Source organism: Rhamphochromis sp. 'chilingali' (assembly GCF_963969265.1).
Source record: "Rhamphochromis sp. 'chilingali' genome assembly, chromosome: 14".
NCBI lineage: Eukaryota > Metazoa > Chordata > Actinopteri > Cichliformes > Cichlidae > Rhamphochromis > Rhamphochromis sp. 'chilingali'.
The window spans coordinates 23,366,071-23,382,344 of NC_137941.1; the positions used below are offsets into that span (position 1 = coordinate 23,366,071).

General features: G+C 43.8%; 1 protein-coding gene across 1 annotated transcript in view; it reads left to right on the forward strand.

The window, feature by feature from the left end:
* Positions 1-774: 774 nt before the first annotated feature.
* klf12b (Kruppel like factor 12b) overlaps positions 775-16,274 on the forward strand; it is a gene marked incomplete at its 5' end in the record, with an annotated part of 40,376 nt that continues 24,876 nt past the window's right edge. The window contains 2 exon segments of the mRNA XM_080902165.1: positions 775-806; positions 808-869. Coding sequence (XP_080758291.1) covers positions 775-806; positions 808-869 — 94 coding nt within the window.

A 16,274-nucleotide genomic window follows, 5' to 3' on the forward strand; every position in this document is an offset into this window, starting at 1 on the left:
ACACACACACACATATATATATATATATATATATATATATATATATATATATTATATATATATATATATATATATGCATTTATTTGACTTTTTAAAATAGATTTTTAGGCTTTATTATGCTAATAAGTGCAATAAATGCAATAAGTATAAGTAGTAAGTACAATAAAAATAAATAAATAATAGGACATATGCTTTAATGATGAGAAGCAAAGTATTCTACACTGCAATATTTTTTCAGTCACAATTCTGATTTATGAAGATTAAGGATTTAAGTCATTTTTGCATCAATAAATGTTCGTGTTCATGTATTAATCTGCCAGTTATTCCCTTGAGACACTGATCGTCACTGAATCAGAGAAGAACGAAAAATTCTCATGTGATTTTGCTGTTTTTCCTTGCTCTTGGATGAGATTTAAAATTAAACTAAATGTTCACTAGTTCGTTTTTCTATTCACAAATCGGTTCACTGACCACATCGGTTCATTTGTATTTATAATTACTGTATCCGTGGGTGTAATTACTAGACGCGCGTGTAAAAACTTTGTCCTTTTAATTATCACAACCCAAACTGATGCATTGCGAATAAAACAAGTTGAACTAATGCACTGTTACCCCCTTCGTTTCCGTCCCCTTTAAACGGGGAGGTGCTCCGGTGCTCACCCCAGCCCAGGACTCTCCGCTGCGCTCCGGGAGGTGTGCACTGGAGGGAGTTTGGACTGGTTTAGAGCGGACGCGTCGGAAACCTCCCCTGAGGGGCCCCATGTAATTCGATGCATGCTGTTAAAGCTTAGAGTATATTGTCTTCCCTTTTGCTTATGAAGCCTCCACCCACCGGCCCACCCTACATTTAGCGGATCATGTGACTCGGGGTAAGTCATTTGCAAGTACAACAGTTCTCTGTGCGCTCTCATTCATTTCCTGAGAACTGCCTGAGCCGAGCAGCTGAGAGGCAGAAGGGGAGGGAGCTGCTCACTCACATACACTCACTCACACTCACACACATTATCGCACACACACTCACTCACACACATACACACGTACATACGCGCAGAGTGAGAGGAGAGAAGAGGAGAGGAGGAGACGAGACAGAGAGGACTGTAGAAAGGAAAACAGTCTCCTAGTCTCCACGGCTCTGCAGCTTCTGACAAGGTCTGTGCAATTTTCTTGTCCTGTTCCTCTGCTGGCTGCTGCTATGTGCTTCATTTGTCACGTTGCTGGGCTTTGTGCTTGTGTTCAATGCGTTTCGTCCAGCTGTCATTGCTCTGTCAAAGCAAATGACAACTCAGATCACCTATAGTATTGTGTTTGGTGTTTGACAGTAGAGAAGGTAGTGGGGGGGGAGACAAGAGATCCCGCATGTAGCTGACTGGACAACTCTTTATTGTCAGTGTCAATTAATAAGCTGTCATAAAAGAGGCCAAAAAAAAAGAGAGCTGATTTTTATATACTCGGGACAACCGGGGACATGGGCAGCATCCACACTTTTGCAGCGCAGGCACCTCCTGTGTTTCAAGTCTCTTATCTCTCACAAGTCCAATGCAACTTCAAACATATCTGCTTATCAGTGAAGGAGTGTTGTAGAATAACACTGACTGAATGTCTTAGTGGGGGATGTGAGTGTGACTGCGCTGCAAAAACTCTCGGCACTTCTCAGTGGAAAAAAAAGTTTGCTGCTTGTCAGAGTTTCGTGCATGTCTTAAGAGAGTTGTGTGCGTGTGGGTGTGCATTTGTGTGCAGCGTTATGGTGTGTGTGTGTGTGTGTGTGTGTGTGTGTCTGTGTGTGAAAGAGAGAGACGGGCTTGTTTGTCTACTGTAGCAGCTTAGAAACAGAGGAACGAGGCTGTTAGGAATGGGTTAAACATTGGGAGGGTTGGATAGCGGAGGAAGGACACTCGGGTGTGTGTATATATGAGAGTGTGTGTGTGTGTGTGTGTGTGTGTGTGTGTGTGTGTGTGTGGGAGTGTTGCAGGGGTGGTGTCTTGGATGTCATCGCCAGCGCTCTCACTTCCAGGGTAATAGTCATTGGTATTGATGGGTGGCTGTCACAGGGGCAGAGAGCCACCAGGCTGGAGAGAGTGGCCGGGGGCTGGCCCTTGGCTGTTATTTTCAATTACAGGGGACCAGGGCAGAGCTGACAGCAAAGGCATTTGTACATCCAGAGAGGGGGAGGACGAGGAGGAGGGGGGAGTATGTGTGTGGAGAGAGTGGGAGGGAAGGAGAGAGAAAGGTGGTGGTGGGGATGGGGGTGGTAGAGACTCTGGCCTCTGCTCTTGGGTTTGATGTGGAAACTAAGCACTGACCTGTGTGACTTTACCCTAGCGATGTGGAGAGGCCCTACCTTGCCTTTAACTATGCGTCCGGGGTCTCTCTCTCTGTCCATATATATATATGTGTATATATATATATATATATATGTATATGTATATATACACACACACACACACATACACACACACACACACACACACACACACACACACACATACATATATATATATATATATATATATATATTTATATATATATATATTTATACCCGTCATACCCGTGATCAGGTACCCTGCTGGGGTAATAGGCTGGCCACTGATAGAAGCCACTGACATAAAGACAAGAAAGCTCCTTACCATGCATGGAGGGTTTCACCCCAAGTCCAGCACCCTGAGGCTGTACGCTAAGCGGAAGGAAGGGGGGCCGGGGACTGGTGAGTGTCAGCACCACAGTCCAGGATGAGACAACGAACATCCAAGAATACATTGGGAAGATGGCCCCAACTGACCGAGTGCTCAGTGAATACCTCAGGCAGCAGAAACCCAAGAAAGAGGAGGGAAACGAGGAACCATCATGGAAGGACAGGCCCCTGCACGGTATGTACCACCGGCAGATAGAGGAGGTGGCTGATATCCAGAAATCCTACCAGTGGCTGGACAAAGCTGGACTGAAAGACAGCACAGAGGCACTAATCATGGCAGCACAAGAACAAGCTCTGAGCACAAGATCCATAGAGGCTGGGGTCTATCACACCAGGCAAGACCCCAGGTGCAGGCTGTGTAAAGATGCCCCAGAGACAATCCAGCACATAACAGCAGGGTGCAAGATGCTAGCAGGCAAGGCATACATGGAACGCCATAACCAAGTGGCCGGCATAGTGTACAGGAACATCTGTGCCGAGTATAACCTGGAAGTCCCGAGGTCAAAATGGGAGATGCCCCCAAGGGTGGTGAAGAATGACCGAGCTAAGATCCTGTGGGACTTCCAGATACAGACGGACAAAATGGTGGTGGCTAACCAACCGGACATAGTGGTGGTAGACAAACAGAAGAAGACGGCCGTAGTGATCGATGTAGCGGTTCCGAATGACAGCAACATCAGGAAGAAGGAACACGAGAAGCTGGAGAAATACCAAGGGCTCAGAGAAGAGCTCGAGAGGATGTGGAGGGTGAAGGTAACGGTGGTCCCCGTGGTAATCGGAGCACTAGGTGCGGTGACTCCCAAGCTAGGCGAGTGGCTCCAGCAGATCCCGGGAACAACATCGGAGATCTCTGTCCAGAAGAGTGCAGTCCTGGGAACAGCTAAGATACTGCGCAGGACCCTCAAGCTCCGAGGCCTCTGGTAGAGGACCCGAGCTTGAAGGATAAACCGCCCGCAGGGGCGTGCTGGGTGTTTTATATATATATATATATATATACACATATCTGAAAGAAAGAGGAAGGGAAGGTGTGGGCATATATATGTGTTTGTGTGGATGTGTGAGGATGAGACCCCCTGCAGCTCTGCAGCTCCTTGGTGTTGAGTGAGGGAGATTAGTGCCCATTTAAAGTATCGCTTAAATCCATGTACAATAAGGCCTTCTGCCTGTGCACGAATAAGCAGGCTGATATCACACATGTAGAGCAGACTTTCGACACTGTGTGTACACGGCAAGGAATCACATTAGATGCCTGAAAGTGTCTCTTTACAGCACACAAACATCTGCACGTCTTGATCATCCAAATCACGTAAGTCTGGAATGTCACGGATCTGAAGGCTTATTTGTGATAACAGTATTTATGATCTGGAAAGAAATTTGAAAATAAACTCTTTAAGGTTAATTACTGTAGCACTGAACCACATCTGTGGTCAGAGTGCCATTGTAAGCGCTAGATAATGTAGCTATAATTAGGGGGTTCAGTGTATGTATGAACAGGTCTTCAACAGAAGGTCTTTAAGCTGGATAATCCCTGAGGCAATGGCCACAATAACTGGTTAACATTTTAAAATGCATAACTTTTGCTGTGTCTTTACCCAGCGTTCACAGTACGCCTGGATTATGAAGCAGTGTAGAAAATTCAAGCACTGTGTTTTAGTGTGGACTGAGGAAAACAGAGACTTTGCAGTCCAGGTCCCGAAGTCTTCATCACATGCCCACTTTGCTGCTGATGCTAGAAGCCTTTGTACATTCTGTATTTGATCATGCTACTGCTGCCTGCATGTAAGGGAAGCCTGCACAGTGCATGTGATATATTGTCTTAATCAAGACCATCTTCTTGCTGAAACACAGTCAGAGCCTGTATTTCTGTAAAAATGACTTCATTGACTGCTAAAGTATTAACTTCACTGACAACACTACTCACTTCAGTGTAGCATATAATAATGCGGTGAACTGAGAACAGTTCAAATGAACTGTAGTACATTTGGATGATAACAGAAGAGTTAAATGACCTGTCTGAATGTTTATCATGTAAAGGTCACTTTACATGATAAACAGGTCAGTGTTCCTTGTGACTTAATCCAGACATTCAGATAGCAGTAACAAAAAAAGAAGAAGAAAAAGAAATGTTGACCAGTTAGTGTATATATTTTTAATGTTTACCCTAAAGCAACATGCAACCTGCACTAGCTGGTTTGACAGCAGTATCGAAAGGATGTTGCTGTTTGTGGCTTACTGTGAGGATGTATGTTTAGCTAGAAAAAATGAGTGGGTTAGTAAAAGGTCATGGTTTGGGTTCAAAATGACTGTTTAGCACTTTTGCGTCACAGCAAGAAAGTTTGGGCTTGAACCTGTCGGTGTCCTTTCTGTCTCGATCTTGCGTATTCTGTCTGTGACTTCATGGGTTTTCTCCAGATGCTCTGTATCTTCCCACAGTCCAAAAAGATGCTTGATATAAGTGTTGATTTCAAAGTCGGTTGTACAGGTGAGCGTGAGTGTGAAAGGCTGTTAGGGTCTTTTTGTTAGACCTTTGATGGACTGGAGACCCCAGCAGGCAAAAAGCAAGGACTGTAATTCTGTCCAGTCTATGATCTGGAGACCCCCTGGTTCTCCATGAAACTAGCTGGAAAAATGATTACAGTGGATATATTGGTGTCTCTTCAATGCCCTGTTTATAGTAATAACTAAGAGTTCAAGAACAATGATGGCAGTGGCTGTCCGTTAAAAAACTGGGAACTGACACTTGTCTTCGGTGTTCAAATTTACTTTAATCATCCATCCACCCATCGCTGTATGTACTTTTTTTTATTCATCTTTGACATTTGCTTCTGAAGGACAGCAAGCATAACTCTTGCAACTTGCAGAATGCTCTGAAAATTGACTTATTTTGTTTTGGGGTGTTTCCTTATTTTTTTATTTTCTAGTTTTTTGCTTGAAGCATCAGGTTTTCCCACAAATAGACTTTACATAGATATCGGCAGGCTGTACAGATATTTTAATGTCTCATGACTCATTTTAGCATTTTTGTGATTCTTATCGTCTGTCTGAAAGGACGATATACATCATTATTGTGCAAGTGGACAATCATCTCGCTCTTATTTTAAAGGTTCAGTTGTTACTAACCACCTAGCCCCATCCTTCCTGTGTCATGCTTTGCTGGTTTACTGCTGTGCTGGCAAAATTATTCAGCTGCTTTGCTCTCATCCCGGGCATCATCTTGGATGGCAGCTGCCCATATTGGTATGGGGAGATCTGGAGATCCACTGTAAGTTGGAGAGCCACTTTTACTGAGACCTGCAGTATTTGGAGACTGCTGCATGTGTCACTACTACAGTTGGAGCCCATCCAATTGTGGTAGGTGAAAGAAACACTGGAGAGGCAGCTGATTAAAATGCTCAACATGTCAGGTTAAACATTTGCATTTATAAATGGTATTCTTTAGCATACCTGTGCCTGCTTTTGAGCGCACCCAACCCCTGAAACCCACCGCTGCTGTCACAAATAGAATGCAAATCTTGAGAGCACACCGACTATGCCAACATTGACATGAACGATTTGATGTCTCACATGTCTTGCTGTTTTCCTCCACAACTGTATAAAGCTGGTGCTGCCAATCTGATTCCTTCAGTAGCTCAACCCCCACCCCAAGACATGGTCCAAAGGCTTACGATAAGGATCGGTACAGGTGGGGGGGACTCAATTAAAAAGCCAATCACCAACGGATAGACTCTATCTGTCCATCAACACCGCTCTGCCCAGGATATTTAATTGCTCCGCAGGATTCCCCCCTTTAAAGGCAACCTCTGTCAGCCACGTATCAGGACGCACAAATTGGCTGCTTGTTGACAGATCAAATCTTTCAGGAAGATGTGCTTTGCTCTGGTTTGTTCATGCTAACAACACATAGGCTCAAATTTGTATTTAAGAAGATGAAATTTCCTGCATTAGGGCTAATAAACTGGGTTAACTGCTGCCATATTGACTGACTGCTCATTGATCCAAGTGGGTGTTATGGAGTGTATCAGCACTGATTGCAGATAGACTGCAGCGCACTATATGGCTGGATTAATGTGGGTCTCTACTGTAATCCAAGGCCAGGGTGAGAGGAAAATTAGAGAGGTTAGAGTATGGACCCAATATATAACATACAGATCCAGTTTCCGAAAATTGCTTCTCATCTCTCGAGCTCTCAATCCAGGATATGTTGGCACCTTCTTACATCAAACTATCATGTGAGCCAAAAAAGAAAATGCAAAAGCTGATTCAATTAAAGGAAAGAGAAAGGAATCGTTGTGTCGCTTCGTCGTTCATCCAGCGGTGGCTGTCGTGAACTTACTGTGAGCGACATTAAAAAACAAAAAGAAACATCTGTAGGTGATGTTAGTGAGCTGAAGTCCCTATACTGGTATTTCATAATCCTAGAAATGACAAAATGTTCTTTCCCTTTGCACATTCTCTTGTGGATTCAACCTTCGACCCGAGTGTCCAGCCCCCGTTTGTTTACCAAATTAAGTTAAGGGTGTACACAGAGTGCAAGAGCATGTGTGTTTAGTGAGCAGAAAGAGAGGGGTGAGAGAGAGAGAGGGAGAGAGAAAGCACGGAAAGTATTGTGCAACAGCCAGGGACTCTGAGGTTGATAGTATAAATAGTGAAGAAAAAAAATCAGAAGGCTCTACAATCTAACATGAAAGATTCCAGCTTGTCTAAGATCATTTTAAGCATTGTTAACCTCATCCCTGGTTGTATACTTATAAGGAGTCTCCTATTGTTAAAGCTATCGTGGGGAACCAAGTTTTTATTTTGATAGAGCAAAAAACGTATTAAGACAGGCAGATTTTTTCAAATGATGTCTGACCGGTGTATTGATCCAAGTTTTTTTTTTCTTTTTTCCTTTTGAGTAATGACACAATCGCTAGAGCAGCACACTCACTGCTTACTGGAAGTGACTCATGTTGCAGAGCTTGCCCCCAGACTCTGATTTGAGGTCGCTCGACATGTTTCCATGGCTAGGATAGAAAGGTATGTCAGTGGAAGGCCCGTCTATAGGCGATGACGTTTCCTCTTTCAAACTAGCGTGCGATTGATTTTAGCCAAATATGGCTGGTTAAAGGAGGAGAGAAGAAAAGGAAGGAAGCCAAGAAAGAAGGATGGGAGAGTATTCAAAGTCAGCATTTTCAGTCTGTTTTGGATCATTTCTGAGACTTTCCCCTTCACAGAATCTTTTGGGAGTTGCTTCTCTCTATCCTCCATGCAGATGGTTTCTACAGACCTGTGTAAGGATGCTGCGTGGATCACTGTGAACTTTGTTTCCAGTTGTACTGTAGGTCAACTGTTAGGAAACGAAATTATGTAAACAGCATGTGGAATCCATTTGGAGGGCTGTGGCATTTCTACACAGCTGAATTTAGGCTCCTACTACAGGCCATAGCTCTACTCAATTAGCTGCTTCAGCCAGGTATCAACATGGCACAGCGTCGGCTTAAAAAGAGAGGAGCAGTAATCGAAGTGAAGGCGTGAGTAGATGAGTAATAGAGGTAAACACAGCTGCTGGCTTTTATTGAGTGTTATTGGAGAGCTGGAATGGGTCAAACCAAGGGGAAAAACTCGGTGAGCGAAAATAGCTGCGCGCATTTGATGTAATAAGTGTCAGTGTGTTGGAATGTTTTGCTTGGTCCGTTGTGCTGTGCGTTGGGGTGGATTTGGTTGTGTCAGCAAAAAGTAGGGTTAGATAGTTGCGACACTTTGTGAAGCTGCATCAGGAGGACTCTGCAAAGGCTATTAAAAAAAAGCCACGAGAAAATTGCCCGTGCGCTCGCATATATGCCTGCATGCAGGCCGCTGTTTGGATGTAAGAGATGGTGAGTGAGAAAAAAGGGCAAAGGAAGACAAGTGAAAAAAAAATAAGAGTGTGTGTTTCACTGTTTGAGATGATATTATTTCTACATGAGTTGTTTACAGTAGATACAGTAGTAGATGAGTCACTGTATTGGTGCCTTGGCATGCTTGCATTGTACAGTTATTGTACAACATCTAGGTCGATCTTTTTGAGAATGCACGTGTGCTGTGATGCATTCGGAAGACAGGCCATTGGGAGCAGTATGTACACAGTGCATATGTTGGGGGAAGGGGAATCACATTCAGACATACATGTTGGAACACAAGTACACACACATACGCTACCAGAGCCTAGGGGATAAGAGACAGTAGCCTACACAAAGAATTCGCCATTAGGGTCGAGTGTGCTGGCATCCCTTCGGGCAGGTGAGAGTGGGTGGGGGTGGTAAACATGTGGGTGGTTAGTGGTGGTAGAGTTGATGGAAAGGATTTTTTTTGTTGCTTTTTTGTGAGGGTACTGAACTAATCCATTAGTTCAGTGTGGGAAATTAGAGCAGGGTTTCACCCTTACACTCATTTTCAACATGTTGAAAGCAGCTATAACTTCTTCACGAGCGCTGAGAAATGGCAAAATACCACAAGGTGGTAGAGTTGATGGAAAGGATTTTTTTTGTTGCTTTTTTGTGAGGGTACTGAACTAATCCATTAGTTCAGTGTGGGAAATTAGAGCAGGGTTTCACCCTTACACTCATTTTCAACATGTTGAAAGCAGCTATAACTTCTTCACGAGCGCTGAGAAATGGCAAAATACCACAAGGTTCACTTGCTTAACACCTTTACAACACTGAGAACGCTTTATATTTCCCTTCTATGGCGGCCTCCCACTGTAAAGCATCAATAAAAATATATTCACCGGTTTTTCATTTTTTATTCACGGTGAATGCTGTACAGAAATGTGCCCGCGATGCTGTTCGGCCTTTTCGAGATGATTAGTAAGTACCGCAGTGTGGTCACCTCAACCAAGGACCTGTGAACTGAAAGTAAATAAGAGACTGGTACAGAGGCACCGAGTGCATCTTATATTGATCCACTGCAGTCAACCAGCCTCACAGTATCTCACTCTCGTGTACAGTTTAGCCGTATGGTGGTATAAACATACACAGAATATTAGAGTATCTTCCTGAAAGGCTAAGCCAAGTGCTCCACACGTTTACCCTGGTTTGCTTGGCTCCACCTCCCCCTCCTTTGGTACAAGTGAGGTTTTTGTGTCAGAGGCTATTTTAGATGCACAGCCACTGACCGTGCTGCATTTACTGAGGTGAGTGAGTGTGTATGCATGTGTACGGTGTTTCTGAGAGGTCAGCGGATTATGCTGAAGCAAGAAGACCTCATAGTAAACTATCTCTTCAGGAGCTGTTTTGTGGTGTCTATTTGTGGTTTCCTTAGCACCAAACTCGATCCAGCTTTCATACTGAACATTTAACTTATTCTTTCTCACGATTTCATCAAAATGACCTTCAATTGGACATAAATAGTCTAGAATGGTGTCACAAATTGCTTTGACTTGGGAGTCGGAGCTTGCTTGAGTAATGCCACCTCACTTTAGCGCTGTTACGGTCACAGCTTGTTTAGCTGTTTCTCTGCTGCATTTGAGGCACATGATGCAAGAGGATGTCAGACTCTTCTGTTTACCTCTCTCTGGAGCAATGTGGAGGAGTGTGTGTGTATTTGTGCACGGCTTGTGTGTGCATACACTGTAGGTGTGTGTGGGTGGCTGTTTGTGTTGAATGGGCATCCATATTCTTCTTTCATGGGCAGAGCTGCAGAGTTTATGTGCATGCGTGTCTGCCTCTGAATCTAAGATAAATATGGTTCACGGTGGGTGCAGGCAGAGGTCACGAGGTTTGTGAGTGTCTGCGAGCCAGATTGTAGATCAGAAAAGGGGCTCAGGAAGTCAGCTTTATAAGAAGTGCATTTGAGACACAGACAGAGACACAGACAAACCAGACAGCGACCGACTCTTCTTTTCGCTTTGAGTGTTTCCTCTCAGAATAAACAGCTTCTTCATTTCCCACAGTTTCACAAGACCTAGAAGGGACGGAGGTGGTAATGGTGGAGGTGGGGATCTTTCACAATGAAAAAAGTCACTGAAAAAAAAAAAAGATAAAAGATTTCCCTTTTGCCCTGTTGTAACCATATTTTGACCATTTGACTCATTAAACAAGAGGCACTAGGGAAATATCTGGCTAAAGTGTTATTACTTGTGCAACTTGCTTTGGTCTGTCGACTCTTTGGTTTAATTTGATAAGTTTCACTTGATTAAATAAAGCATGTGTCAGTGCCGGTCTGCGACATCTTCTCATTACCTTGAGGAAATTTTATTGTGAACCGCAGATTTGTTATTGTAACCACACTCATAACTGACTTGCTGTATGTCGTGGTCGTTACAAATTATTCTGCCTGTGTGCGTGTGTGCTGGTGAAGGCAGCGTACTTGAGCTGCATCCGGCGACCTCATCCCCCTCATCATGACAGGATTACTGACACAGGATCCCCCTGCCCCTGGCAGAAATAGCAAGGACCCAAGGGCAATTCACCAGAATATGGGAACTTCCGTGGGCCTTACTAGTGTGTGACTCTGTGTCTGTGTGTTGTTTGTGTATTTACATGGGCATCCACTCTATAAATGGAGCCGGTTTCCTCTCAGGTGCTGAGCTGCCTGGCTCAGGGAGGAACACTATGAGTTCACTGCTCTGTGGCTCTCTCTCACACATGGCAGTGTTTCCATAATTTCAGACGTCATTACACTGATTTCTAAGAATTTAATTTGAAGTCTTCAAATGATTTATATCACGGGTACTGCTGTTGCTTCTTTAACTTTACACCGCACAAAGTCGCCAGAGCGCAGGTTTTTCTTTTTAAATTTAATTTGGAACACGACGACTTTTATGGGGAATTTCAAATTGGAGCTTTTCTTGAAGCTGGGTGTAACCATTATGACACTTGGATCAATGAAATCAATACTCATCCTTTGCTAGGCGCAGTCAACCTGTTCACATGCTTTGGGTGTCTATCTCTGGAGCTGTCTCAGGCTACTCTGTATTTGATTTTCCACACATCCGTGCATCCAACCATCCAAAATCCAATTCAGTGTTTTGTGGGGGCTGGACCCTATCCCAGGTGCCATGGGGCGAGAGGCAGGGTGCACCCTGGACCCAATTTGTCACATGGCTTTATTTGGTATTCGGTTTTATGAAAATTTTTTTTAATACACATCATTTTTTTTTTGATAGGCAGCATCTCAGTGATATCGTTTTTACTCTTAATTTCAAGAATAATCATACAAGGATTAGCCATTAGGTGACACCTCTGTAATCGCTCTGTTTTGTTGCTGCTGACAACCTTAATGTGCCCATTTACCTTTTATTTCTAAAATCATTATGTATTCATCCTGTCTCTGAGTTTTTCCTTTAAATTGATAAGGAGCTGATAAGTTCCCCAAGTTTCACAATATGTGCCAGAAATAAATCATCCAACACATGATGAGTGTGTTCTGTCTATTAATAACTGTGTACATAAAGCAAGCTGTGTTTTTCCTCTGTGGAACTGATTTATTCGAAGAGGAAATGGGCGGGGTGTTTTGAGGTAAAAGGCATCAGTTGAGTGCATCTTTGAGGGGGTTTTAACCCTAAAGGGAACTTTTTTCCCCTCTCTCTCTCTCTTTTTTAAACAGGGTAGGGTGTATAAGCTGTAGTTTATTGCCATTGTGCTTGTCTGCAGTCGGAGAAGTCCACGCTTTTATGAGCAAGGAGGTAGTAGCTCTCTGCTCTCTTGAGCCCCGTTCAAAAATGTCCCAGAAGCATCCAAAAGACTTCACTTGCTGCTCTTGCCAAGGAAAATACGTCTTCTGAAATGGAAATTCTGAGACCATTCACAGAGTGCCAGGAATGATTTAAAAAAAAAAACATGTCCAAAACAGTACATCCAGGCGTGAACCCTAAACACACATACATACCTTGGACAATCAACAAACACCATCAACACTGACGGTGTTTCTCTTTTCCTGTCTGGTGAAGGGATTTTATTTAGATAGGAAGTACCTTAATCTCATTTTCATGAGAGACCTTAAAGGGGAACTCTGCTAATTTCAAACGTCAACTCATCGTATTGAAAACAGTTATTTGCCTTATTTGTTTGTAATCTTTATGTCCCTTCTGTGGCTCTGAAGGGAGTTTTTTTCATATCTATCAACATAATCGGTTTTTCAAACATGATGGAACATTGACGCTGTGAAATCCATACTTTAAAATGGTTTGCACTGCGCACCACTGGTTTGTTACTGCGCCGATGGCTTGTTGGCATGCTGGCCAAAGCAACGATGTGGCTCACCCGCAGCGCGCTGAGAGTTCAACTAATTTGAACTTTGACCGCTGCGCACTGTGACAAACAGCGGCAGACTACCAATCAGGAGCACGGGAACATTTTCCGGTGGCTTCAGGGTCATTTTGGTCATCAACAGCTATATTGTAGCAAGCAGGAATGAGTTGACTGCCCCCCACTCCCAGCAAAAATCAATGCATCAGGCGCTTTTTTACGGTCTTTTACAGTCGCCAGCAGGCACAGAAGGCAATATGGAGGATAAGCTGATGCTGTGTGTCTGAATCCCTTAAACTCCACTTAATTCCCACACAAATTATCATTTGACATCCTGGAGAAAACCCAGGTTCCAAGTAGACATGTCAGTTGTATGTTTTACCAGCCATGCAATTTGTTGTCAGATATGAATATGAGTTAACACAGCTAAGATTTTCTTTATATACATTCCCCAAATAGCTCTATGGATTTATCTGACTTCTCAGCATCATATCTGGTGTCACTGACGCCTGTGCTGCTGTTCTTCCTTTGAGAGTGCTTGGGTTTTCTATCTATGCATGTGGAAGAGCATGGGATTGAGGTGTGCTCTTCAAGGCTTTTGCTGGGGAGGCCTGAGAGCAGAGCCAAGCAGCCAAGTATAACTTAGTCATCTGCAAATGAAAATAAGAAGTTCTCTGACTAAAGTGGTCCTGTTTGAATTGCATTATTTATGTGGTGTTTAGCTTTGTAGGGCACCACTGACTGGATTGGGTTTAAGATTCAAATGTTGAGCCCTTGACCGCATAAAATGCCATAATTTTCCTGGGCGCAGTTACTCTTCGAGTACTAACTCAGCAAGGAACTATGCACGTAGCTCTCAAGACCAGAATTAGTTCAACAAGATGAGGTCATGCACAGATGCAGCTTAACATGAAGCAGGCTGAGATTGAAAATCAGCTGTGATTCGGCTGACCCGTCTACTCTGCTAGCAAAAAAAAAAATCAGTAGCTTTATGTCCCAGTGTCTGCAAAAGTATCACTCATCCAAAGCTCTTTGTCTAGCAAGTTTTTTCCCCTCATTTCACCTTCTTTATTGAGAAATTGCTACAGTATTTCTTTACTAGTTTTCAAAAACCTCTGTGCACTGGCTGACTTGAAAGAGAGGAAGTGCTGCAGTGTGCAAGTGAGCTAACAGTCGTAGGTTGGTTATCAGGCCAATGTGTCACATTGGGGTGTCCAGGGGCACAGAACAGGGAAGTGAGCTGCAGCGAAGAGGCCAGCAACAGACAGCCTGGGCAAAACACAGGAAATGCTTATTTCGCATCAACTACAGCTCTGTCCCTTTTATCCATAGAACTAGTTAAGCATTTGTTTACATTTTTAAATGCATTTCTTGCTTTGCTTTCTTGTTCTCCCTTTTTTCTTTCTCTCCTCCCTTTGGTAGAGGACTGGATGGGAGGGGGGGTCTGTTGGCATTCTTGCACCGTGTGCTTTGCGCTCGACCGGGCCTTGGCTCATGTCCATATCCCCTCTCTCCCCTCTCTCCCTTCTCTGATTCCCTCCCTTCCTCCTCCCCGCTAAACAACCCCCCCCAACCCCTTCAACTCCCCGTGATTGCTTTCCTAACCACAGCTTTTGCCAGTAACTCTGCGCTCTTCAACCCCCCCCCGCCATCTCTTCCTATCACCTTCCTGAATCCATCCTCATGTAACCCCCCCATCCCCTCCCCCCAATCCCCCCAATTATTCATTACCCCTTCCCTTCCTCTCACCCTTTTCCATCCCTCTTCCATCCCAGCCCGTGGCAGCAGGTCCAGCCTCTGTGACACAGATGCACCCAGTTGCTCTGGGCGTTCGACATGGGAACAAAGCATTGGCGGGGCCCGTCTGTTGCAGTGTGTTACAGGGTGTGTGGCATTTGTGTGTGTGTGTGTGTGTGTGTGTGCTAGTATGTCCACATGAGAGGAAAAAGATGAGAAGGGAAGCAAAGATGGTGCACACAGCTAGATACTAAATCTGGTTTCATTAGCTTGTTTAAGCCTCAACTTTTACTTGAACAACAAAAAAATTAGAAATGTTTTTCCGTGCTCTTAGAGTGAACACCCAGAGACAGTATCAAGCACTTGCACAAAGTCACAGTGTTGTTCACCACCAACCGACATGCATCTTTTTTTTTAATATAATTTTTTTTAGCCAGTCAAGTACTTCCTTGTTAAACTCCATTAATTAACACTGAACAGTTCATAAATAAAATTATTTCATTCACAGTGTTGGCAGCGTGCTAGTAGCACAGGTGTAAAGCTAAAAGACAAGAGTAAGCCACAGAGCTGTTTCTGGCACAGTGGTTTTTAATTTGATATGCTTTCCTTTTGATTTTTTTGATTCTGTATGCAGTGAGGAAATGTGCATGTAAACGAGCGCATGAGGTCAACATTTGGTCTCACAATGTCTGATGTCTTCTAGAGAAGTTTGTCTATTCTAATTTTTAACACTTTATTTAAGGCAGCCCGCAAGCTTCTTGCTGTTGCCTCAGTGAGTACACAGTCAATAGCCGTCAACAGGGAACTAGGAGATGGTGAACCTCAGGTCATGGATGTTGATGTGCAGTAGGAGTTTCACTTCATTCAGTTAAACGCATTAACAGGCACGCAAATAAATTCAAACAATAAAACAAAGACAGCAGAAAATTCACAAATAGGTATACTTGGAGTATTTCTTCTGCTAGAACTGACATCAATCTTCACCTGCTCCCTTTACCTTCTTTTTTTTTTTACCGAGGGATTGTGGTGGGGACAGGAGGGCTTGTAGGAGGGAGAAATGAGATGCCTCAACACTCCACTGCCCTCCTCTCTCCATCCAACTCCCCCACACACCTGGGATGGCCATTTCATTTCAGAGAGCAGCAAATGGAAAGGTGATCTTAATCTACCCTGTTTCCTTCTAACCCCCCCACCCCTCCTTCTCTCCATCTCCCACACACAGTGCCTCATACCGCTGATGGACAGTGCACTGCTAGTTGCCTGAGCCTGCTGCCAGCAGAGCAAATTTAGTGATACTGGATAGGCATTGGTTTATCACCACCAACAAATTCTTTTCAGTTTCAACTCAGTCTTTGTTCTTATCTTTAATCTTTTTGATTTTTTTTTTTTTGATCTTCAAGCACTAGCTGTTAGAAACAATTCTTTTGTGGGAACAAAAGCGATTGACATTTGACTTCAGTCAAAGGAGTGCGACACGAACTCCTCAACACCCCTCAGTTATCTCATTACTCAGTGTTAGGGCTCCCCGACTGCCGTTAGCTCTTTGGTCATTATCATCACAAGCAAAGGAAAGCAGAGACCATTGATTTCCTATGAATATCCCTCTGCAGGCCAGTTCATTAGGTACTGCTCACAAACCCACT